The 25,367-nt window shown below is 45.0% G+C and overlaps 2 protein-coding genes across 3 annotated transcripts in view; one reads left to right on the forward strand and one right to left on the reverse strand.

The window, feature by feature from the left end:
- The first annotated feature begins 3,554 nt into the window (after positions 1 to 3,554).
- GAP43 (growth associated protein 43) overlaps positions 3,555 to 25,367 on the forward strand; it is an 82,040-nt gene continuing 60,227 nt past the window's right edge. Inside the window, exon 1 of the mRNA XM_090056585.1 lies at positions 3,555 to 3,801. Within this exon, the coding sequence (XP_089912711.1) occupies positions 3,772 to 3,801 (30 nt within the window). The 5' untranslated portion in view covers positions 3,555 to 3,771. The remainder of the gene's footprint in view (positions 3,802 to 25,367) is intronic.
- LSAMP (limbic system associated membrane protein) overlaps positions 17,236 to 25,367 on the reverse strand; it is a 570,525-nt gene continuing 562,393 nt past the window's right edge. Inside the window, exons 7-8 of one of the 2 annotated variants that reach the window (XM_090056554.1) lie at positions 17,555 to 17,624; positions 17,236 to 17,461 (exon numbers count right to left, since the gene is read on the reverse strand). In XM_090056554.1, coding sequence (XP_089912680.1) covers positions 17,281 to 17,461; positions 17,555 to 17,624 — 251 coding nt within the window. In that variant the 3' untranslated portion in view covers positions 17,236 to 17,280. Of the gene's footprint in view, positions 17,462 to 17,535; positions 17,625 to 25,367 lie in introns of those variants that run through there. The other variant, XM_090056572.1, reaches the window with a different exon arrangement.

The following is a 25,367-nucleotide window of genomic DNA, read 5'->3' on the forward strand; positions in this document are numbered from 1 at the left end:
TTATTGGCAGCAAGGACCAAAAGCCAGTGTTTTCATTTGCCTTGAGGAGAGTAACCTCATCACAGGGTAGAATCATTTTCCCTCTTGTACTCTCTGTGTCCAGCACCAGGAAGGTGAAATGATTTACTGCACAGTGTCACAGCTCTATCAGGAGGGGTGGGAAGTGCTTTCACTCACCCTCACCTCTATCATGGTGGCTAGGGCTTCTTCCTGACAAGAGTGAGCTGAGGGTTTGCGCCCTGCCTCAGGCTGAAGAGAGTATTGAACCCAGGCTCTTTCTAAGGCTAAATACAGTCATTCAAAAACCCCAAAGCAGAATCAATCTAAGTTATGCTGTTTTCTGTAAGTGGCATTGCTTAGATTCACATACATTCTCCCTTTGGTGGGGGGTGCAAAGCTTAGACTGGGTTTCTCCATTTTAAAACCAGTCTACATATGCTGAACTTCTGTTCTGTTACAGGTATAGACTAGTTTCTGATCACCTATACTAGTAAAAGTGTAATGTCCCTACCTGGCCTTACTGAGCAAATACTGTAACCACTAGGGTGTTGCCGCCTTTCCCATGCCCCCTGAAAGCCAAGTCACCCTATTCGATTTGGATTCAGCCTGAATCAGGGACAGCGATTTGATTAGTTGATTTGGATCACTGTCTCTGATTTAATTTGGCTGAATCCAAATTTGAAGTTTTGATGCTGATTCAGAGAATCAGTGATTCGGACATAGACACAGCTTTAAAGTTTTTTGGGGTAGCAGGCGCGGCTCATGATTGCTGCAAGGCTGGGGTGCATGGAGTGTCCTACAGGAGTGTGGGGGGGCCCTACATGTTCTTGGCAGCAAGCCCGGAAGTGGGCTTGCCGCAGACCTGGAAGTGGACTGGAAGTGCTTCTAGTCCACTTTCAGTTCTGGTGCTGAGCGTGCTGGGGAGCCCCCATGCTTCTGTGGGGCACTCCATGCACCCCAGCATTACAGCACTCATGAGCCCCTGCTACCTAGAGGTACATAGAAAAAACATTTAAAGCTGCATCTATGTCTGAATTGCCGAATCTTACTAAACTCTCTGAATCAATTTGGAGGGTTCCGATTTGATTCAGAGAGATTAAAGGATTATTTTATTTCATTTGAATTTGGAGATTTAGCCACTGAATCGGGCCAAATCTCCGCCGAATCGAATCAGGGACTGAAGCTTCACACAGCCCTACTAAGCACAAGGCTACTACATAAAAGGCCACTGGCTCTGTTTTTGAATGAAAATGCCCATAGGTGCTCTCCTCTGTGGTGAGCTCACTGCTATCAGTGTGTTTAGGTATGACATCAAGTTCTTTTGGGGGATTTAGGTGCCAGTATGCCTAATTTATGTGTCCCACGCCTTTTCTCCAAAAAAGATTTCAGTGTGATACAGGTGCGAAGATACTCTACCCTGCTAAGATGGCGGTGTCTCTGGGCATTCACAGTAGCAGAACAGCATGGCCTACAGCTTCTTAGGTACCCAAGCAGTTAGGCAAAGGTTTTGCATATTGTTTACTTGAACTTAGGTGCTAAAATTATGCCTATTGCACTCTAGGTACCATAGACCTTTTTTGATTCTGGCACTTCAGCACTTTTGAAAATATAGCCCTGTTACTATGTCTCTGCTCTTTGCTGCAATGTCTTTGGTATATATAGGCATGATAAAAACCCATCTCCAACCTCATGCCCACTGACTACCCTTGGTCTTTTTCTGCAGCACTACTCCTCAGGCACCTTTCTTCTTTTGAGTATATACATTTTAGGTTCTGTCTCATTTTAGGATGCATTTTTTTTTCCTGAGCTGAATCTAATTTGGTAATTTCATCATTTGGGTTCTGTGTATTACTTCTCTGTGTCAGATGGTGTTTGTAACTCTTCCCAGTTTAGTATCATCTGTGAATTTCATTATCATGCAATTATTTCCTTCTTCCAGATCATAAAACCAGACCTAACACAATACCTGTTGTAACCTACAGTATAGTTCCCCTGAACTACATTCAGAGGCAAACACAGATAGATTCTAATAGAAATGCTTTTTATTTACCTCCCTTTCTCCAAAAATGTCAAGTTATGCACTGCAGTGATGTCACAGCAACTGAATATAATTACGTGGGAAACGGCTCTGAGGGATATTCCAGAAACTACATATTGTATATATTTAAAAGCAAAGGCCACAATAATGACTGGGGACTAAATTAAATTCATTAAGATTTTACATAAATCTGAAGTAGCTTAGTAATAGACTTTGATGATGTTACTCCTATTCTACACTACTATAACAGAAATCAGAATTTGGCTCTTTATAAATGAAGAAGGGTAAATCTCTGTTTTTCTGGATTAGCTGATAAATCAGTCTGTCTATCCAGCCGTTCCTCTGTCTGTCTGTCCCTCCATCTATCTGTCTTTCCTTTTTCATCTGTAATTTGATCATCACTGCAATATTTTGGCACAGACCTAGGCATTTCCTGGATTTTATTTTCCATATTCACAGACACAGTCATTCTGCTACAAATTCTGAGAAAGCACAATGATATAACTTTTGACATACACGTGCATGCAGGTATATTTTTGTATGTATTAATGTGCATGTGCAGGTATTTATTTGTATATGTACATATGAGACCATGATTTTTTATGCATAGGCACTTGTATTTAAGTGCCTGTGCGTACTTGAATTTAAGTGCAATGTACATGTCTGTGGGTTTTTGTGTGAAAGCATGTGTCTAATAACAGTTAGTATAAAAATGTATATAACCTGTAGCGTTCTATAAAAAGGACTTAAAAGAGCCACAGGATGCAATAGGAAAAGGAATCCTTTTTTTGCATTTTTTCTTTTCAAACCATCCTACAAAAATCTTTAGCAGGGATATAATTTTCTATTCAAGTCAGTTAAATGGACCAAGGAACCTACAGAAAAGTTATCATTTTCAATAGCCTTTTATAGGACATTGCCACATGGAAGGTGCGTATGCTTGTGTGTAGGTATATGTGCATTTATGTTTGTGAGGATGCTGGTGAGGGGAGAGGATCCACAGCCATTTTTTCATACAGTGCTATTCTTCGTATACCACAGCACCCATCTATAGTATGTCACCTGTGCATGAAATGTACTACATGATAGGGAGATAACCACCCTAGCTTTCTCAGTGCATTAAACCTCTCATGGCTGGGGATTTGCGCTCTCTGCTTTAATAACTCCTATGTGAATGGGAATAAGAGTTTCAGAAAAAATGTAAGCCCCCCCCCATCCTCCACCCTTTCCCAAGCTCCCTGCAGACACACCTCACCCCGCCCCCCTCCACAATCTGTAATGTCCTCTTTCCATGTAGTCTCAGTACAGTGGGAAAGTCGTTGGGTAATTGGGTCCAGATTGGAGATGTTTAAATATTCATGAGGCTGGCAAGGGACTAGAAGGGGTGGGGGGTGGTTGCCTGGATTGCAGTGGGGGTGGGGAGGTGACTAGTCATTGAGAGCTAGTGAACAATTCTGGGAAGGATACAGAGAGAGAAGGAGGGAGGGAGGGAGGGAAGGAGAGAGAGAGAAAGAGAGAGAGGGAGACAGTGTGTGCATGTGTGATGAGCAATATCTGTGGACCTTACAGTTGCTGCTAACTGCCCTGGTGTGTGTGTGTGAGTGAGAGAGAGAGGGAGAGGGAGAGAGAGAGGGAGGGAGTGGAGAGGGTGGGGGGGAGAGATAAGAGAGAGAGGAGGAAAAAGGAGAGAGGAGAAGGAAGGAAGAAGAAGGAAGGAAGGGGACAATACAATCATGCTGTGCTGTATGAGAAGAACAAAACAGGTAGAGCTGAAGATTTTTACATTTCTTTTGGTTCAGAAAGCCCCAGACTGCTGGCTGGATGTGTTGTGATGTGTGGTGTGAGGGGTAGTGGCGGGGAGGAATTTTTAACTGCTCGGAAGCAGATGTCTCCTTTCCAGTTCTTTAGCATCTTGCCATGGGAGGCTCTTTTCACATCCTTTGGGATGGTGGTTTTGCCTTTTTGGTGCAGGTGCTGTGGGGAGGGGGGTTGGCCTATGTTCATGTTTGGGGAGATACAAGGATTTCCCCCCCCCCTCCTTTTTTTTAACTGTGGGCAGATACACTGCATAGGCTTTTCTGTCTCTGATTTTGAGGGTGTGGAAGTGTGGGGGGTGTGATGAGAGGTGGTTCTACCTTGGAGATGGGGGAAGCAATTATTCATTTTATGCCCAAAAAAATTGAAACCATGAACCTTGATCTGTGATAAGGTATCTCTCTGCTGTGATAGATGAGAGATTCTTTATGTGCATGTGCTTTGAGCTGGCTATGGGGACAGGTGCAATCCCCCCCCCCCTTTATCCTTATTAAAATAGCTTCTTGATATTTCAACAATGAAGAGTGCAATTAATAGATAACAAAAGCATTGAGCAGGAAGGTGATGGTAGTGGGGGAAACCCCAGCATTTTTTTGCAATCTCCTCATAGTACAACCAGTTAGACAACTGTGCACCAGCTGGTAGAGACAGAGGACCACGCCTCTATGAGCTCTGAGCTCCGGTGGGATGGGAGAAATGAACATCATGAACCTGTTGGAAACCAGTTCATTCTCTGTACTGGTACCACATGGTTTTCCTTGTTGGGGATTGGGGATAGCAAGAGGTGGGGGGGGTTGTGACCGTTAATTTTCAGGGAGAAAAATGACAATTTGAAAAGAATAATGTGGGGAAAAAACAAATCTGAAACCCTAGCTAGCTGATCCTTTCCCCTGCATGCCTTTCCATTCCGAAATCTTTGGTTGGACGGCAAAATCTGTTCTCTGCTAAATCTTTGACTTTAAGCGTAGTTACTCCAGATTCACACCCATGGAACTCAGGACATGATTTGGAGCTCGGTGCTTTTAAAAGGCATTTTGGAAACTTCCTCAAATGGATTTATGGATAATAACAAAGAGGTTGAATCATACCTTGAAGTGCATAACTCACTAATGAGCTAAAACTGGCACCTCCATGTTATATATGTGCATGTGTGTGTATGTGTGTGGGCGGGTGGGTGTGCATGTCCTACAATATATAGTATGGTGGCAGTCTACAGTAATAGCCCGACACACTTCTGGAAACTGTAGTGCTTTGAACAATTTACTGTAAGTAACATCCTGCAATATTAAATGAAAATCAGAATGAAGGTGCAGTTCAGCGTGTGTCCATAAATGGAAGAAATGTATTGTAGAGTACTGAAGGAGGGGAGCAGGTGAATGGGGCAGGAGGGACCCAGCATTTTCATATATATTTTTTACTCATGCTGCTTTTAGATGTTCTGCACTTAACTATACATTCATGAAAATCCAGAGAGGGGTGGGAGGGGGAGCATGTTGCAACCAGCCAGCAAAGCACGTTCAGCCAGCAAATGTGGGATGAAAAGAGAAGAGGAAGAGGAGGAGGAAGGCAGACAGGGAGGCAGAATGACAGAACAGTGGGTGGGGAGGCATGGCAAATTTTAAAATAAAGTAGTAGACTGTGGGGCTCTTTAGAGGTAATAATCAGGAGAGACAGAAAGAGGCAGGCTGAGCATTAACATACTTGATTAATATCCAGTTTTGTTCTTTTTATATTTCTGTCCTTTTTTTCTAACATATTTTTAAATGTCTGGTACACAGGTGGCTACATCATGCGTATACACGGCCCCATATATTCACCTATGAGCAGTCACACACCCCTTTGCACACCCACACATACACACTCTTTATTACCTATAAGACCATACAGTTCCATTCTTACATGCATTTGCACGCACCCATACCATCCAGTTCCTATACAACCAGGCACATCCATACACAGTCACATACAGACACAGGCAGACACACCCATCTACCCACATTCTTCCCCGTACATCTGTATCTGTAGCTGCATGCATCCACTCATATAAAAAAATGCTATATCGACTGTGTGAACTTTGGAGCTGAGGATATGCTTTGAGAAGATTGTGTTTGGAAAAGAAAAAGATATTGTTTTTTTGCTTGTTCTGTTCTTTCCCCACCCCAGCTGTTCACAAAAGGGAAGAAACGGAACAGGTTTTTGTTTTTTTTTAAATAAGGGAACAGGAGCATTTTTCTCAACCCTCCTTTTCCAACTTATTTTTTTTGGGGGAAGCTCTCAACATCCCCCCTTTTCTGGCTGCCAAAGGGCAAAGCTCAGAAAATACAAACACAGACGTAGAAAAAAATCTATCTTTCTATATGTGTGCATGTGTGTGTGTGTACATGCCACTAAAAAACATAGAAGCTCTCATAACCTAAAGAAAATGTGTTCGTGTGTATGCGCATACATGCATGCATATAGTTGTGAATATAAAAAGCAGTGTAAAGGATTACATCTCTGACTGACTGCATCTTTGAAAGGGAAACCTAGATATCTACTTTCTGGTGTCTGGACCTATAAAAGTGTAACCACAAAATGTTGAGCTACACAGATGTCATATGGATTGAGGAACCTCTGCAAATTTGACCATAAAGTTTATTCCATGTTCTGTGTTGGAAATATGCAATTCTATACTATCTACCATATCTCTGGCTAGCATAGATGGATGGATGGATGATGGATAGATAGACATGCAAGCATTCCATCCACCACACTAGAACAGATGGACATTATAGGGTAAGTGCTTGGTATTGGATTGCATGAGTGATTAAACAAGAACTCGCAAGCAGGTTTCCCACTTGTGGGTGAGATAATTCTCATTCATCACCATCCCTCTTTGATAGCTTCCCTTCCCCTTCTGTCTTCTGTTCCTCACAGGAGTGCTTGTGAGAAAGAGACTGCAAAGGTTTAAACACTGCCACACCCATAAAATAAAAAGAAAGAGTGGGAGGAGGTGGAGGAAGGAGTCTGCGTTTCTTTCCCCTTCCACAGGCGAACAGCACAAATAAATAGAGCTGTATCTCTAAAGGTGCAGTTTAATTCAATTGGAAAAGAAGCTCTGAGAAACTGTTTCAGGAATTAGAGCCAGCCAGTGCAGTGTCTTGTCATGCCAGGAGCTGGAGAGCTGAAGATGGAGAAGAAAAAAGAGAAAGAGGGAGGGAGGGAGAAGTGAAGCTGGAGTTGAGATTTTATTGCTTTAGGATATTAAAGTATCTCAGTGCTCATTTAAAATAACTTAATTATGCCATACTATGCAAATGCTGCAAAACTTGCAAGGCATGTTCATATCTTTAAATGCCACCACTGAGACATAGAGAAAGGGAGAGAGAGGAAGAGGTAATTTAAATACAAGCTGCTGAGAGAGATCCCTTGTTGGTGTAAATCATTGTACAGCCATTGAGTCCAATGAAGTGCTGCTCCTTTTTGCTACATGAGGATCTGGCCCTGATTCTGTCTGTTAAAGAGATGTTGTGTGGCTCAGTGCTTAATCTGGTAAATAATTTCTTCCTGTGGGGTTAGTTGCTTCAAGGGAGAGGGATTTCTTCTGAAATCAATGCCTCCACAGAAACACCCATCCTGCCATGCCATCCCTCATTCTTTCCTGCCTACTGTGAGCTCCAGCCTGTTAGAGGAATTGATTTTTCCCTAAACCGCATTAATATAGCCATTCTTGATGGTCCATATGAGCTCCTTGAGGGAGCTGATTGCAAGCAGTGGTTCCAAGAGAGAAAAAAAATCTACTCTCCCATTTAGTAGCAGGGATACCCATCTACCTGCCAATCCAAATTTCCTCTCTCTGCTCATGTCTGTCTATAACTTATAATAGAGACAAGAGCATTTAGTTGGTGACAATGACGACATAAATATCTCCTGGGATTTAGCTCCTGGGAGCCCTATGTGGAACAGTGTTCAGAATCTATGGCCTGCCTGCCTTAGGCGGAAAGGGTGTGTCAGTATGATGAATCCTGATGTCCTGTACTGAAAGGATGGGCATAAATTCATCGTCAGAGGGCCCACCCATGCTGAGAGGGTTTTATTAATCTAAGTGCCCCTCCTACCCCATAATGAAAAGGCATCCATCACCTGATGGCTGTGCCTTTGTCGTGGAGATTCTGAGTATGTATATGTGGAGGCCTACCACATTCCCAAATCTCCTGTGACTGAGATTTGAATCACCTGAGCTAGGGACAGACATTCAAAAAGCCTGAGCCTGAATGTATTCAGTCTTTGCAGGTTAGTCTAACCTGGGTAGGCTAAACTGGTTTGTAACTGGACAGACATTCTCTGTGGACTGAGGAAATGCAGGCACATGCCTGCAGTGGCTCTGGCTAAAAGCCAGGGGTGCTATAGCAGCCCTCCCTTCCCTTGCACAGCAATGAGCTGAGGGAGGTGTGGCCAGGCCCCAGCAGGACCTCTAATTAGGGAAGTCTGCCTACACCATCTCAGGCTTTTCCCTGCTGGCTGCTCAAGGGGTGGGAGTGTTGCCAGCCCCCAGCCCCTGCTAGCACTCTGAGGCAAGGGTCTCTGTGCTGTGGGAGTTGGGAGGGAGGGATTCCTGCTTCAGCAGTGAGCAGTGTTGGGGGGTGGGGAGGAACGTATGGCAGGGAGGAACCCAGGCAGACCATGCTGTGCCTGCAGTCTCTGACAGAGCTCCAGCCAGGGAGCAGAGGGGAGAGGCGATCCCAGCTCTCTGGAGCAGAGAGTCCAGCCCAGCCCAGCCCAGAGAGCATGCTGGGATGCTGGGGATTCTGATTTAACTTAAACCAGGAAGGGGTCTGGGACAGACATTGCATAAACTAGTTTGAGCCAAATCAGTTATGTCTGATTGAATGTTATTAGCAGATGTTAAGAGTTATGAATCCAAAAAGATGACAAAACCAGTAGGGACATGCAGATGGCCCAAGCGAGGGACTAACACAGGTGGGATGGGGGTGAGGAGGGGAACGCAACTAGGTTACAGAAAATACAATGTTAGCCAACTAAGCCTGGGGGAAGTGGGTGGGGGAAGGGTTTATCTCAACAAGGTTTATTTCAGACCTGTTTCAGCCATTTTCAAACTGGTTTACATGCGCTGAACATCTATTCTGTTACACGTTTAAACCAGTTTCTGGTCACTTAAATCGTTTTATGTGTAATGTCTGTTTCTATCCCTGAAGGCAAACTTTGCTTTGTGCAGCTAGGGTATCTCAGTTCTGATGGTTTACTTGGTCTTGTGCGGAGGCAGCGTGGGTAACCTGAGTCTTCTGCTTGTCCCATTATAAATGAGGGTCTGTGGCCTGCACGGACTCCTTCTACCCTAAACAGAGAGGTTGTATAAAACTGTGACTTCCCCTTTCCTGTACTGACACAGTGGCTTGGAATAAGACCCAGAGAGAGAGTTTAAAGTTGTTTTTCTCTCAACGTTGCTCTGACTCAAGCCTGGTAGTCAGTGACTCCATGAGGCCATTTCTGGAGCCAGGAGTAGCCAATCTGTGAAGGTATTTCATCTTGGCTGTCTTTGCTCTCAGCCACAACCCAAAACCAAACACAAAGGCCCTACTGGCCAAAAGTAACAGGCTTCCAGCCCTGTTTGTGCCAACAAATCAAGAATGGGCTGGCAGAACAGGCCCAGCATATATATAACCTCTGGGTTCTGCCTGTCCCGTGGTGAGTGGGTGTTCATGTCCTGTGGGCGTTATCTGTCCTGTATAGTGAGGGTGCATGTATTCTGTGGGCTCTGTCTGCTCCATGCTGAGTGAGTCGGTACAGCCTGAGGGCTAGGATTGTGTCAAAAGAAGAGATTGTATGCAGCCTGTGGGTGGCTGATCCATGCTGGCTGCTCTACCTCATAACAACAGAGTGCATATAACCTGAAGTCCTTGTCCTGGCCTGTGCTGCCTAGGAGAGAATAAACTGAGTACCATTCACTTGGTGCACACTTTCCCTTCCACTGTCTCTCCCCGCTTTCTGTCTTGCTCTGCCACTCCCCCATCTTCATGGTGACTTCCCACACCTTACACGCTTCTGCTTTCTCTTCTGTCCTTTTTGGCCTTATTCCCTACCCATGTGCCACCTCGCCTGTATTTCAGAATGGGTGAGGTCTAGGTGGATGGCACCTTTGCCTGCATGAGGGCTTGTGCTTTCAGCTCCGGTGAACTTTGGAGCTCATCAGGGTGTCAGAGATCCAGCTGAGCTGATTCTGGCCTGTGCAGCCAAATCATCTGCCCCTACAGCTAGCCCTGAATGGCACCAGTCTGAAACCACCCCCACATCCCTCACACACTAGATCCAGCACCTGTGGTGCCTACTTTAGCTGGCGCCGCAGCATTCATTCAGCCTGTAGACCAGTCCAAGGCACTCACATTCCTGCATTACCTACTTCTTCTCTTTTTTTGGGAGACTAACTGTCCTCAGAGAGGGGTTTGGCAGACAACATGGAGCTGGGAACTGCTTAGTAGTAAAACCCCAGTGTACAAATGTAAATGCAGCCTGCATGGAAGATACCATGACAACATCATGACCAGGGCACAGCAAGGTGGGTTTTGTGGAGGCATTTTGATAAAGGACTGGGAAACTGAGGCACAGTGTGGAATTACATTTAAATGACTCTTGCTTTAACCTCCTCAGTGCAGGCATCCAAGCTCTAAACCTGCAACACACCTACATTCATTTCATCCATAGCCCCGGGGCTCTTCCTGAACATGCTGGGAGATAACATGTCACTTCAGAGCTCCGCTGGACTCGTGCTGAGGAGGTGTTTATATAACCTTAAGGCTCCTTCTATCCCATGCTGAGAGTATGCCCGTATAACTCTGTGGCCTTCACAGCCGCACACAGCACGGTCCAATAGTAAGACATAGACCTGGGCATCAGGAGAGAGGGATTCTACTTCTAGCTCTGCTGTTACCCTGCTGTTGGATGAGAGCTCAATGCCTGTTTCTCTGGCAGTAGGTATTTCTTGCTGCAAAGCAGGGACAAGATTGCCTTAAAACAGGGGGTTTCTGCAACTAAATGAATTAACATGTGTAATTAGGTGCTCTGGACATGCAAAGGGTTCCATTATGCATTCTCGATCATGTGTGTAAGTCTAGCATATTTAATATTAATACCTGGAATATTTAATAGTACTTGGGTTGCCTGACACTACCCCACTGGTTTTCCTTCTAGCATGGCATGCATTAGATATTATCACACCATGGCCTGTACCTCAGTTGAGAGTTTGTATTGTGGATACCTCCCCTCCCCATACTGCCAACAACCTTCCTTCCTGCCCATGATCATGTAACATCCCTGCTTCTACCCACAGCAGTGGGTTGGGAATTGCATTACAAACATATCTATTCAGCTGCCATTAGTACAACAAGAAGCTTATGGTTTTCAGCAATGTTAAGCACACCATTACCCTTCTTCCTTGTTTCATCCCAGCTCCCATCTGCTCTGCTTCTTGCTCTCCCTTTGCTTATCTACAGTCCTCTGCTCTTCACATTTCTTGTCTTCCTTTCCTCCTGCACTCCCTTGGGTGTTCCTCTTCCACTGGCAATTCCAGCCATTCTTGGCAGCTTCTTATTCCCCTCACCAGCACTTGACCATTTTAGCCCTTTTGGTTCTTTTTTGCTTAAGGCTAACTATAAAAAGTGACCACTAGAGGGAGACAGATTGTCACACTGAGTGGGTCACACCTCCACACTCATGTACTCTTGCAGTCGAGGAGAATTATAGCCTCTTTGACCTTACCATGTTGGTGATGACCAAGGATCTAGGTTTTCCATTTTCTGTGGAAAAAATGTGGATATTCCCCCTTTAAAGGAGAAAATCACAGATTTTCACCCTTTGAAGCAGGAAACGGCAGAGCTCCACCCTGCCAGGAGTAGCTTGGGGTTAGGGGAGGAGGCTAGGGCGATTGGAGGTAGGGGGCACCACATGCATGTGTGCATGCACACACACTTGGCTAGCAATACAGTCAGGTAGGATGATGGGAGCAGCTCCCACAGCTGCCTGTAGGTAAGTCTATGAGGGATGGGGGGAGGCATAGGTGATATGTGGGATGGGGCACAGTGGGGGGCACAACCCTGTGCCACCACAGCCACCCCACTGCTGTGGGCCTTTGTGTCTGTCCTGCCCCACGCGCTAGTGGGCTGGGGAAGCCACTAGGGGCTCCTCCAGCAGGGCTGGTGGTGCAGGGGACTGCGGGTTGGGGATGAGGGGTACCCCCAACTCCCTGTCTCCTCTCCCTGCCTCCCCCCACCTGAACTGAGGCAGGGCCCTGCCTTGGGGTGCCGTGACACCCTCCCCATTTCAGTGTCCTGGGTGGTTGCCCTCACGGCCCACCTCTAATGCCAGCTGTAGCTTCAGGTCATGCCAACAGTGTTGATGGTGGCAGCACAGGGGGGTGCAGGTCATTCTGGCAGGCCTGGGCAGGCTGTGGCTTGTGAATGAGGTGCACCAGCATATCAGGGCTGCTCAATGCCACAAAGCAGCAGTGGGGTGCAACCACAGCTGGACCCAGGTCCTTGTGAGTGAAGCAGGCAGGGGGAGCTCTGATTTTCCATGATAAAAAAACCCAAAATCAAATCCCAAATATATAAGTATTTATAATTTACTTTTTAATAATGAATCAGGCACTGGTAGACTTCCAAATTGCTTTAATATTGTAAATATATAAATAAAACATAGTGCTCAACTGATACCTACATATATATAGTGGCATTTTGTGGAAAAACATGGAGTTGGGGTTTTTTAATTAGATAGTTTTGGATTTTTTTTAACAGTGAAACCCAGGGGTGTGATGACAGGATGGGTCATGCCACCTGCAGTTTCCTTACTCAGTTACAGCCCTGATGCTGGGATGGGCCGATACCTGCAACCCCACCCCCAGCATGATTCCAGCATTCAGGGGTATGTTTAAGAGACGAGAGGGACAGGAAAGCTTTTTCTGAAGCAGTCCAATGCCATGCTAGGATATATAATGCAGAGAAACACCAACTGACCCTTCCTTTCCTCTGTGGTGGGGACAGACAGCTCTTTTACTGCCTCGCTGGACTGAGGGGATCTCTTTAAGTCTCTCCTCCCCAACAAGGGTTCATTGGGTTAGATTCCTCGAGAGGGAAATGAGGAGATACTTATCTCCTTTCAAATTATAAACAATAAATGTCAGTACCATTCATTACTCATGTACTTCTGAATTTTCTTGAATTAATTCCAGCGATAATCACTGTATAGCTCTATTTATAGAAAGCCAGAGCGTCTCATAATGTTGAGCCATTCTTTCTTTAGGCGCTGCCTTTTTCCAGATGCACATATCTGGAAAGGGGTAGAGTTTGGAGGCTCAGAGCCAACCCCTCCCCAGCTCCGAGAATCTCCCTGTTGTGGGGTGTGTTTGGGGGTACCCTTATCCCTAATCCTCTGTAACAAGTTGAAAGAAAACCCCAAGATCAGACTCTCCAAAGCTTTGTTGTATGAGCTGAGTAACCAGCTTCATTCAGAATTATTTCCAATCTGTTTTATTCAGATAATTGATAAAGCCTTTATTGGTAGGCCTCTAATCCACCAGTATATCCACTGGATTCTAATCAGTTTATCCCACAGTCTCATCAATGGTATCTGTGCGCTTTGCAAATTTGCTCTGGGGAAGGGTAGGACCTGTTCTTTCAGAAACCAAACTAAGCTTTTTGGAAGTTCTGCGCACAAAAATCCTCCCACCCTTCCTCCTTTTAGCTTTGAGGTTTTATCATCATTTTATTATTACCCTATAAAAGCTCATGATGGCTTACAAACCAAAGACAGAAGGGTGAACTTCAAAGGGGCTCCAGGGAGTTGAAATGCTAGGTTGGCAACTAAATCTGTTAGGCTCTTTTGAAAATCAGTGAGAGCCCCTGCTAGTAAGGTTTTACAATCCAGAAATACAGCCCTTAAAAATCTATACGAGTGTGGCCACCATGCTAAATCAGGCCCTCAGGGCTTGTGTATGCATGGGACTGTTCAGGAATAGTTGTTCTGTAATAGCTGTTCCAGAGTACTTCCATGTAGAAAAGAGGAGAAGAACAACAGGTAAAGGAAACAGCTGCGGCTGGGCTGGGCTGGGCTTGGGTAGTAGGTGACAATGGTAAGAAGACCCTGTCATTAGATGAGAGGGGTGCACATTGCAAGGTTTTTACCGTTGTTATTGTTGATAGTTGGGTTTTTCTATTGTTTCTGAGGGGAGATACATGTGTGGGATGTTGTAATCCAAGCCAGTTTTCCTATCAGCTCAGATCTTATTTAAGGGCAAAACTCTTGGAGTTCCCTCACTTCTTCCCCAGTCACTTAATTAAATGGTGTTTGTTTGCTTGTTTGTTTGTTTGGTTTTTTTGGAGAGGAACCTGACCTTCTATTCAATGAAGAACTGAAATATAGGCATAACAGTATAGTCTTTGTGAGTTAAGCAGGAGCTTACACACTTTGCTACATAAGTAGGAACTTAAGCACAGGCGTAAATGCTTGTATAAGGCCCCCACCAGAACTGATGGTGAAGGAAGAAACAGAAGAAACAGAACCTGCCTCCTCTTCTATCCGAAGGAGAAAAACGGGGCAACTGTGCAACCACTCCAGCTACATGGTACATAGTATCTGCAAATACTGTCCTCCATGTCTGCAGTGCTGGGGAACCGGTGCCCTCTGAGGGTTCTTTGTCATATGGACTATCCTCCAATGGCTGAACTGCATCTTTGATGATTTCATGTCCTGATTGTGTCCATTAGTTTCAAGGCCTGTGCGGCTGCAGTTCTTTCTAGTTTGACCTTCTCTGGGTGCATCTATACAAGATGCTAAATGTGCACTAGACTAATTTTACTGCACAGTAGTGCATCATGACAAAAGCCGTGCTACTGCACTAATGCACAGTCAAATCAGTCTACTGCGCATTAGCATCGCTTAAAAGGTGTACCAGTGCTATTTGCTGGTTACTGCGCACTGAGTTAGTACCTGTTGTTACAGGTACTAAACTTACTCTGCAGTAAGTACAGTGCATTACTGTACGTGTAGACATGCCCTCTGGTGACTAAAATGAGATCCACAAAGAGACTTAGGTGTTTTACTGTCACTTCAGGTGCCTGAGTCCAAAATTTAGATTGGTAAAATCAGTCACCTGGTCCTGCCTGAGGGTGTCAGAAGTCTATAGAGACCCCCTTCCCCCTCCCCCCCAACTTCTGGGCATATCCAGTGGCACCTCTCTTCACAGTATGGAGCAACTAGATGCCTAGCGTGTACCAATGCCAAATCTGGACCACGAACAACTTCTGTTTGTTTCATTCACCAGATCCAATCTGTTAGCCATTTTCAGAAAATACCTGCCAGATCAGCCTTACTCCCAAAATACAGCCATAGAAAGTGATGATGGTATGGGCTGCTTTTATCGAGCAACTCAATGATTAGAGATTTTTTGAGAGGAACATGGCCTTCTGTTCAGCAAAGAACTGAAATACAGGCATAACAGTGAGGTCTTTGTGACTTAAACATGAGCTTAAATGCTTTACTAAATAAGTAGGGACTTAAGTACATGCTTATCCCGGGATGTGGGAGACTAAATCGAATTCCCCCCTGCAACCCATCTACCCAAGGGAAACTGAACCCATATCTCTCAGAAGGTATCCTAGCGTGCAGGGTATATTGAGATGTGGTGTTCTCAGTTCCTCCAACTGAAGCGTTGCATGTGTTACTTATGTATTCAGTGTGCTGAAGAGAAAGCTTCCTCTATGGCCTAGTAATTGCAACACACTTCAAGTGGGAAGACCTGGCTTCCAACGTGTGCTCCAATCAATGAATGTTTCCCTAGATTATATGATGTATTATTCACTGTAACAAGGATTGGAAATGGAAGTCTTTCCTTACCCTAAACATTAGGTGAGGGAGTCATATTCATTTTTGTCCCTTTACTTCCCGTGTTCTCATGGACCAATTAATATTTATTTATCCCATGCAATATAGACCAGATTGAACAGAGGTCCTGAGAGCATCCAACCCCAAATGCCCTAGAGTCAAATGGTGAGTGCATTCTCTTGGAAGATAGGAATTTTGGTTTCTGATCCCTGCAGAAGGAAAGAAAGAATCCCATATCTCCCACGTCCGGGTGGGTGTGCTAACCCCTGAATTACTGCATAAAGAGCTGGTGGCTGCTGGTGCATTTAACAAAAAAGAGCCTAAATCCAGGAGAGGATTTGGCTTGTGTATCCCAAATGCAGAGGTATGGCTCCCTGCAGCCTTTATAGAGCTTAAATCCCAGAATGGACAGTTTGACATCAGATACACCCTGTCCTCAGTATTTCCTATTGGCTGGCTCAGACTGTATCCTTGCAACATGCTGGCTGCTGTGAATGCCATTCTTAGGTAGTGACTTTCCCATGCATTAGATTGGGAATCTTGGCATCTAAAAGTGTTGCTCTACCTTGTCTCACAGACCTCCTGATGAGGGCTGCTCTTGGGCCCATCCTGACCACTTACTCATGCTTAAACATGCCAAACCTATAAATCAGATAGTAAAGTCTTACTAGAGAGAGCCCCACTGGTTTTCTCAAGCTCTCTTGTCTCCAGGGGCTTGAAAGCAGTGGTGGGGGACACGCTCAGTGTGGCCTCAATACCTCATTTCCATGTTTGGCACATGTGAGTGAAAGCAGGTGGGCAGGGTGTGCTCAAGAATAGTCTTTCTGAGAATGCCAGGGATACTGTGTAGGAACCTTTCATCAGGGTTGTGGATTCCACTAGGTAGCTAGTCTTCTCAGGGCATGTCTACATGTGAATTCATGCCGGCTTACATTTACTGTGTAGTAAATTACTGCTCAGCAAGTGGGACTAGGCCGGCATCTACATGTGCAGGCACTAAAGCTCATTAATGCTGTGTGTGGACTGACTTGGGGCAAAAGTAGCCCTAAGTCAGTCCACACATACAGTGTTACTGCGCAGTAAGGCATTTACACATGTGTTACTGTACAGTAACTAATCAGGTGTAAATTTGAGGTATCAAATTTATGCTCAAGTCAGTGTAAGTCACCATATTTACTATGCAGTACAGGTGTGCATATGGAGACGTGCCCATACTGTGCAGTAATTTCAGTTACTGTACAGTAACTTTGCACATGTAGACATGCTCTCTGTGTATATAGCCCTCAAAGTCTGTCTTCCCAATATGGGCTTTTGTTGGGACACAGACCTGGAACTCCATGCCAAGATTTCCTTTTGATCATCATCTGCTGATGGGTTATTACAAGGGATTTACCAGCTGGGGTTTTCTTCTGCCTGCCTGATATCAACTAGCTCAGAAAATTAGAGGTGACTAATTCTAGAGTTTTGCTCCTCTCTTGGGGTGCAACTTCAAGTCCTGATCAATTTGACTTCTTATAAAACTCCATCTGGGTTTCAGTGTTGCTGGTAACCTTGAATTAAGTATGCTTGGGCAAAGTATTAAGGGAAAGAGGTAACAGAAAACATACATGTAATTGATCAGTGTCCTCTCTCATTGTGTCTTGGGTTCTGTGCAGACTATAGGAAGATGACTCTTTCTGGGTAATTCCAAATCTTCGTCCAGATGGGTTTTTTACCGGCCATAATATGTGGAGTTGCCTCAAATTAAAGTGGTATAATACTTTCTATTATAAGGCTTAGTTTTCAGTTGCTTAAAATTTTGTAAGACTAATAGTTTGTGCAGAAATTTACCTTGCTGATTGCTGGCCATGAGCTGAATTACTGTTTTCATATAAGGTCACTGGAAAATATTCAGCCATTTCTGGGAATGAGATTAGAATAAAATAGACTCATGTTAAAAAAAATTGCCTGGGTTAGAATAATATTACATCATTCTTTAAAAAGCTTTAGTACTTTGAAGCAATGCCCAACAAAGGGCATTACTGTGGTTCTACATGAAGACGTTTCTGGGTTCTTGGGGTTTGTTTTTTAAATAATCTACAAAATTAAGCACCATAAAAGTCCCATAGTACAGGAACATTATGAATACAATGTCAAGCACTCAGAAGTGAGGAAATAATGGAAGTAAGAAAATGCAGGGAGCCTTAATTGGTAATGTGTATATAATAGGAAGACCTTAATTACATCATCAAATACAGGTTTTTTTTCAGGATCCCTGCCTCATTCAGAGAACAGAATGCAGTGTGCTCAGGTTATGAATGAGTTGTGTAGTAAATGAGGCTATTTTCTGTAGGAAGTTGCAGAAGTTGGAAGTTGTGTGTTGCATTAGTCAGGGGACTGAGAAAATAAAGGATGATCTCATGGCTGAGGCAGTTGAATATCAGCCAGAACTGGATTGTATTCCTGATAGTGCCACAGAGTTCCTATGTGATGCTAGGCAAGTCACTTCAATGAAACTTTTCACTGGAGGGCACTATTTGTATGTTCCTCATGTTTTGGATTCTGAACTTGAGATGTCTGGGATCTGATTTCCAAAACTGCTGATCAAAAATTGTTTGGAGTTCTTTCTCTGAGCCTACAAGGTGCTGTGAAAATGCTTGCTACTTTAAAAAATCAGATCCTAGGCATCTCAAATTGGGTACTCCAAATCAGAGGATACTTGACAATATTGACTTTATATTCCCTGTCTGAGTTCTGCAGCTACAAATACAGGTAATAATCTCACCTTACCTACTAGGAAATTTGCAGGAATGAGCACCATAGATAAAAAGACCATGTGGAAAGGAATAATTCTGTATTCAGGGCAGGGTTTGCATAATGCATGGCAAATAAAGCATTTGGCCACCACCAGTGAAAGAAGGGTAAAGAGAAACATTAAATAGCTATCTATTTACTAATCAGTATCATCTTCTGCATGGAATGAGGCAGGGGTTCCATGGGGAAAAGAATATATGGAGTATATAATTAACTAATTAAGGATTGAATCATAATGCACACACACACAAAAGGGCCAAGCAAAGGCTGTGCAGGTAACTGTAATTCTAGTATTTTCTGTTTGAGTGCTTGATTTTGTTATGAGATGGGGTGTCTTGTGTATAACATATAGAAATAAAGATACTTTGCATTTCTGTAATACCAACGAATCAAGGATCTCAAGGCACCTGAACAGCATTAGGTCCAGTCCTTCTGCCACAGAAAATACGGGATACTTCCCCAGACTACAGTGAAAGTAGGCTCAGACATATAGGGCTAGATTATAAAAAAGGACTTGGGGGCATATTTTGTTTTAAAGATAATTTGCTAAAATATATAAATGTCATTGATAACAAGGACTAGAACCCCAGACTCCCCCCCCCCGGAGACTATGCTGCTTACTGAGCTGCAGGGTTAGGACTCCTATTCCTTCTGGCCCCAGGACACTTGCATTCCTTTTAACAGAAGGGATAGAGAGTAAGTTCAGCTTGGTCTAGCTTATAGCTGGGTGGTGAGGGCATTCTCCTGGGAAGTCAGAGTTGTGGGTTTGAACCCCTTCAGAGTGAGATGGCCTTGAATACATGTCTTTCACTTCCTGGGCTAGTGCTCTTGTACTCTGTGGGTTGATGGTTATGTGGTTGCCATGGACCCTTGCCACTGTAGAAAGCCCTGGCCCAGGAGAAAAAGGAAGTCTCTCAGATAACAGAGAGTAGAAACAGATGTCACCAAACCAAAGTGTCCCATCACAGCAGATCAATTTTACTGGGTGAAACAAGTGTCACCCCTTATCCCACATTGGGCAGAGCCTGATGCAGGTCAAGGGGTGACATGTTTTCTTGGCTTAGGGATTCCCTGCCTCCCTTGCTGCCCTCTGTTTTCTTGCTGAGACCTGTGTCAGGTCCCACACCAACCCATGCTTCACACAGGTGCATGGGTCAACATGGGTTCTGGTGTGGAGACCCAGACACTGTGGATTCCCTAGAACCCATGCCTCCATGCTGCCCTGTGCTGGAACCCACACTGACCTGTGCCTGCTCATGAAGCACAGGTTAATGCAGGTCTCAGCAAGGGAGAACGGGGTGCTGGAGATTCCCCTGGTCCTCTGCACCCTGGGATCCACAAAGAGATCTCAGGGTGGGTCTGCATAGGTAGGGAACCTGACTTCCCCTGCTTACAGAGAAGCAACCTGAGATTCTCCGGGGCGCGTGCCTGCAAGCAGGGAAATTATCTGGGGGCTTGAGGGGCCCAATTCTACCTGGCGAGTGCAGGATCAAGCCCCTCAAGTCCCTGAAGCCCCTGTCAGTAGCCTCTGAAGAGTGCGGGCAGTTCCAAGCTGCCTGCCGTCCCACTACAGAGCAAATAGAAGTCTGCTGCAATAAAGTGGCACAATGTATTACTCCTTTTTGTCACAGCCACTAATATGGCATGACAAAGGGTAGGGACTCTAGATACTCACCATTTGTGCCATCATAAATATTTTTATGGTGGCACAAATGTGACATCAGGTGACGTCTGTTTCTACCCTAAGGTCGTTTTTACAGAAGCCTTTAAATATCAGGACAGAACCCTCCAATTGGACTGCTTTCCTAGATATAAGAAATTACAATATTCATAGGGTCAGGTCATGAGTGTCTGGATGACACTGCTTTGTCATCCAGGGCTTGTGGGACTAGGGGACAATATTAGGGCCAGTCACAGGTAGAATTGGGTGATTTTGGCCACCATAATAATTGTTAAACTGCCAATGTCTTGTGACCACTGCCTGATCAATGATGTCTCGTTTCTGTGCACTTCACTGTATGTCTGTATCCACCAGATATTGATTGTCTTAGACAGTAACAGTAATACTAATATGAATATTTGGACACCTTGTAGTACTGGGAAATCCCAACAGTTGCAGTGAAATTTAAAAAACTCAGGCCAGATGCTGAAAAAATGGCAGCTTTTAAAAAATACTTTCCTATGCCTACCAGTGGTGTTGACCGCTCATCATTGATTTCATAGATTTCATAGACATTAGGGCTGGAAGGGACCTCGAGAGATCATTGAGTCCAGCCCCCTGCCCAAAGGGCAGGAAGTCAGCTGGGGTCATAGGAACCCAGCAAGATAAGCATCCAATTTGCTCTTGAAGGTGTTCAGTGTAGGTGCTTGAACCACCTCCGATGGCAGGCTGTTCCAGACCTTGGGGGCTCGGACAGTAAAGAAATTCTTCCTTATGTCCAGCCTGAAATGATCTTGTAGTAGTTTATGACCGTTCGACCGCGTCATCCCTTGGGGTGCTCTGGTGAAAAAACGTTCCCCCAGACCCTGGTGGTCACCCCGATAAACTTATAGGTGGCCATCGGATCACCCCTGAGCCTGCACTTTTCCAGGCTAAAGAGCCCCATGGCTCTCAGCCTGTCGTTGTAAGGTCTGTTTTCCTGACCTCTGATCATGCGTGTGGCTCTTCTCTGGACTCTCTCAAGTTTCTCCACATCCTTTTTGAATTGTGGAGCCCAAAACTGGATGTAGTACTCCAGCTGCGGCCTCACCAAGGCTGAGTACAACAGGAGAATGAGGTCCCAGGATTTGCTTGAGAAGCATCTATGGATGCAAGCCAGTGTTTTGGTCGCTTTACTAGCCGCAGCATTGCATTGAAGGCTCGTGTTCATCTTGTGGTCAATGACCCCTAAGTCTCCTTCTTCCGTAGTGTTAGCCAGCGTAGCACTGCCGAGCCTATAAGGATGCTGCAGGTTTTTCTTCCCAAGGTGGAGAACCTTGCATTTTTTGGTGTTAAACACCATCAGGTTCTCGTCCACCCATTTGCTGAGCCTGTCCAGGTCAGCCTGAATCACCTCCTGTCTTCTGGTGTGGATGCTTTGCCCCAAAGTTTGGTGTCATCGGCGAACTTGGCCAATCCACTTCTGACTCCAATATCCACATCATTAATGAAGATGTTGAACAATATGGGGCCAAGGAGAGAGCCTTGGGGGATCCCACTGGTCACAGGACACCATGATGAGTGACTGCCGTCAATTACTACCCTCTGGGTCCGACCACGGAGCCAATTTCCCAGCCAGTGGATCATGGTGGACCCAAGGCCACAATTGGCCAGTTTTGCCAAGAGGTGATCATGGGATACCAGATTGAAGGCTTTTTTGAAGTCAAGATATCAATCTCTTCTCCCTTGTCCAGGTGATAGGTCACCTGGTCGTAGAAGGAAATGAGATTGGTCAAGCAAGACCTACCCGCAACAAACCCGTGCTGGCTATCCCTTAGGATGTTGATGTTGGCCAGTCCATTAAGGATAGCCTCTTTAATAAACTTTTCTAAGATCTTCCCCAGGATAGAAGTCAGGCTGATAGGCCTATAGTTAGCTGGATCCACTTTCCTCCCTTTCTTGAAGATAGGCACCACATTGGCCTTCTAGTCTTCGGGCACTACACCAGAGCGCCAGGAGTTTTCAAAGTTCCAAAAGATTTACAGATTGATTTTAGTCAGGTATAATGTAATGATGTAAAGGTGATATAGAGGCAAATATCACCTGTAAAAGAAGATATACTACTGCCATAATGGACCTTTATGGAACAACCTTCTTTGTGAACCATTACACCTGGGGTGGGGGGGCACTTCATGAGGTACAATCCTTTTCCTGTTGCTGATTATGACAAGCTATGCCCATGGCTAGGATTCACATTTCTTCTCTTCCTGCCCTCCATGACATGGTTCTAACATGGGTTTATAATGGACCTTTATGTAATAACCTGAGTTCTCTTCCAAACCCCAAAGCAGTTAGTAGTTGGGTTATGACTCGGTGCGTGAGGGCTTACATCTCCTATGCATATTGTTCCTATGTAGTTTCCCTAGCCCCCATTGTGCAGATCTAATTATGATGTATGAAACTGTGTCTACAAAAATGTCAAAGCTGGTTGAAGGCAAGATTGGTCATATGACTTCGGTGACACGGAATTTCTTCTGATTAGCAGAAGCCATTTTGACTCTTACTCTCCAAGGGGCTGTAATTTTTTACTCTGAGCCATTCAGGGAAAATCTTAGATACTCTTACTTACAATTAATGAAAGCGGTTTAGCCTAAAAAAATGATCACTGTTTCTCACATTTGAGATTACAGTAGTTTCCCATCACTGTTTTAATGCTTTCTCTGGGAAATGGGATGCCCAGGAGTCTTTACAATCCTGTTCTATAGTTAGGTCTATTTGTTACAAAGTGAAGGTGTCCAGAAGCAGTAGCAAACACAGAAAGAGGTATCCCCTTGTTCCCCCTGAAGAATGAGCCTTGTCAAGGGAGTGCAGTAGCCCATAAGGGATCGGGCCCAGGGACTGAGAGAGAGACTCTGAGGAACTAGACACCTGTATCAGCAAGATGTGGAAGTCCAGCTGCAAAAGGAATCTGCAGTAGTCTCTAAGGGTGACCTCTGCTCTTTTCACAACACAAGAGTGAAGGAGTCTGTGCCCCAGAGTAGAGGATGAAGAAGTACAAAGGGGGAATACAAGTATTACTGGAAAAGGAATGGGTTGTGATTAAATGGATCTGCTAACTGGCTTGCCCACAGAAGGGGTAGGCAGTGATTATACAAGCTACTGCAGCCCTTAGGCTCCCCTATTCTTGCAGAGTAGTAATATGTTCACTCTAGACTTGGGGGGCACTTCCTGAGGTACAATCCTTTTCCTGTTGCTGACTATGGCCCCTGGCTAGGATTCACCTTTCTTTTCTTCTTGCCGTCCCATGCTATGGCTCTGACCTGTCTTGCTGACTCAGATACTCCTTGATACCCTCTCAGCCAGGTGTAGTTCTGCTGTCTGCAAGGTCTCACCTGTGATTCATCATATTTCAGTCTGCAAAATGTGTACTGTCATGGTTGGTAGACTGCAGTTTTCATCTTCTCTCACATTTGCCTCAAATCATTTCCTCAATCATGGCAAAATGTAACCTCCATCATGGAAGCTACCAGACAGACAGATACTGGTGTTTGTTAGTGAGGATCTTGTTCCAAATTAATTTTAGGTGTCTCCTGGATCTCTTAACCCCTAGACTGACCATGCATTAACACCTGAAACTAATTTAAAGCACACTTGAGCACTATAGGTAGCTTAAAGTTACGCCACTCCAGCGAAGGTTTACCTTTGATCTGTCTTACCCAACTCATGTTCCATTACTGTGTGGACACTCACCACACATGAGCTGCCCAAGTTGCAGTCCTTCTGTATCCCAGGATGCAGTGTCCCATCTCCCACTATACTGCTCTGTGTGCATAAACTTTCTACTCCCTGAACTCTACTGCCCTGAGTGGGGGGGGGGGAGAAAGGGGGGAGAGGGAAGGGGTTCTGCCACCAAGCCAACTCCCCCTTCTGCCCCTGGAAGTGTGATATTTCCAGTCCCAAGAATGCAACCATGGACAGGTCTGGGAGTGGGGTCTAGGGGGTTGGGAGGAACAAGGTAGGGACAAAATTTAAGCTGGGGCTTCCTTTCTGGGGCACTAGCTCCCCCCAAAAACCCCTTCCCTCGCCACTCTTACCTCCTAGCTATCCTGGGAAGGATGACCAGCACACCCTACACCTCAATCCCAATGTATTAAAACATGACACCTCCTTTCATTTACTTCTTCTTTATTTCTTTTAAAATTATTTTTAAGTTCTTTTTATTTTATTGTTCAGGGGCTGACTTCCTTCATTTCACCAACCTTCCCTCATTTCCTTTCCATGTCCCATTTCATTACTCACTCTGCTCCCATTAACTCTGTGCCTCCCAGCTTCATGTTCCTGCCTCCCCCTCCCCTTAGCTCTTCTCTCACACCCCACAACTGCAGCAGGACACAAGCCTGTCCTGATCCACCACCTCTCCAGTGGCAACTTACAGCTGTAGCTCCTAATCAGGCCCCTGCTCACCAGCCCTTTAGTGGCAAATCAGAGCTGCAGGTGGGGGACAAAAAGAGAAGGCTTTTAGCGTTAAGGTGTGCACAGGCAACTGGTAGGGGAGGCACGGGGGCAAGTGGGCACATGCCTCCCCCAAGATTGGCCCCCAACTCAGCACTGCTTAGGACGGAGCAGTTTTTTTGCTGTGTGGGCTGGCGGCACGTTGGGGGTGGGGAGCACTAAGCTGCGGCCCAGAAGTATAGGAGTGGATATGAGGCTTTTGGCCTGCACCTGGGCTTGTCCACAAATTGCTCCCCACAAGACTCAGGAGGCACCAGTCACCCCTGAAGATGTGATTGCTCCAAACTCAAACTAGCACTAACAATCAACATTTGAGCAACTCGAAGTACAATGTGTAACAAGGCCCATCTGAGAAAAACAAGGTCCTTAATACTGCCCCTTCCATGCATTTTTTAAAAACTGGGATCTACTTGGTGCTGAAGTCATTAAAATAGAATTTGCCTTGGCCATACATAGTGCACAGAAATGCTACTTAAGATCCTTTCTATTCTTTCTCTTAGCTCTGCTAATGCCCCTCACTCCTGCCCTGCCTCACCCCCATACTATTCTAGTTTTGATATTATGAGAGATGTATTGAGTTCCTGAAGACCAATCTAAGATATAACCATTCTTTCAAACACAATAAATTCTCTTTTCATTTTCTTTTGTGCATATTAATTGTTTACATATTTAGGAAGTTTTTTACTTTCCAGCTGCAAT

The sequence above is a fragment of the Crocodylus siamensis genome, chromosome 1 (assembly GCF_052110815.1).
Source record: "Crocodylus siamensis isolate JL-2025a chromosome 1, ASM5211081v1, whole genome shotgun sequence".
Classification (NCBI taxonomy): domain Eukaryota; kingdom Metazoa; phylum Chordata; order Crocodylia; family Crocodylidae; genus Crocodylus; species Crocodylus siamensis.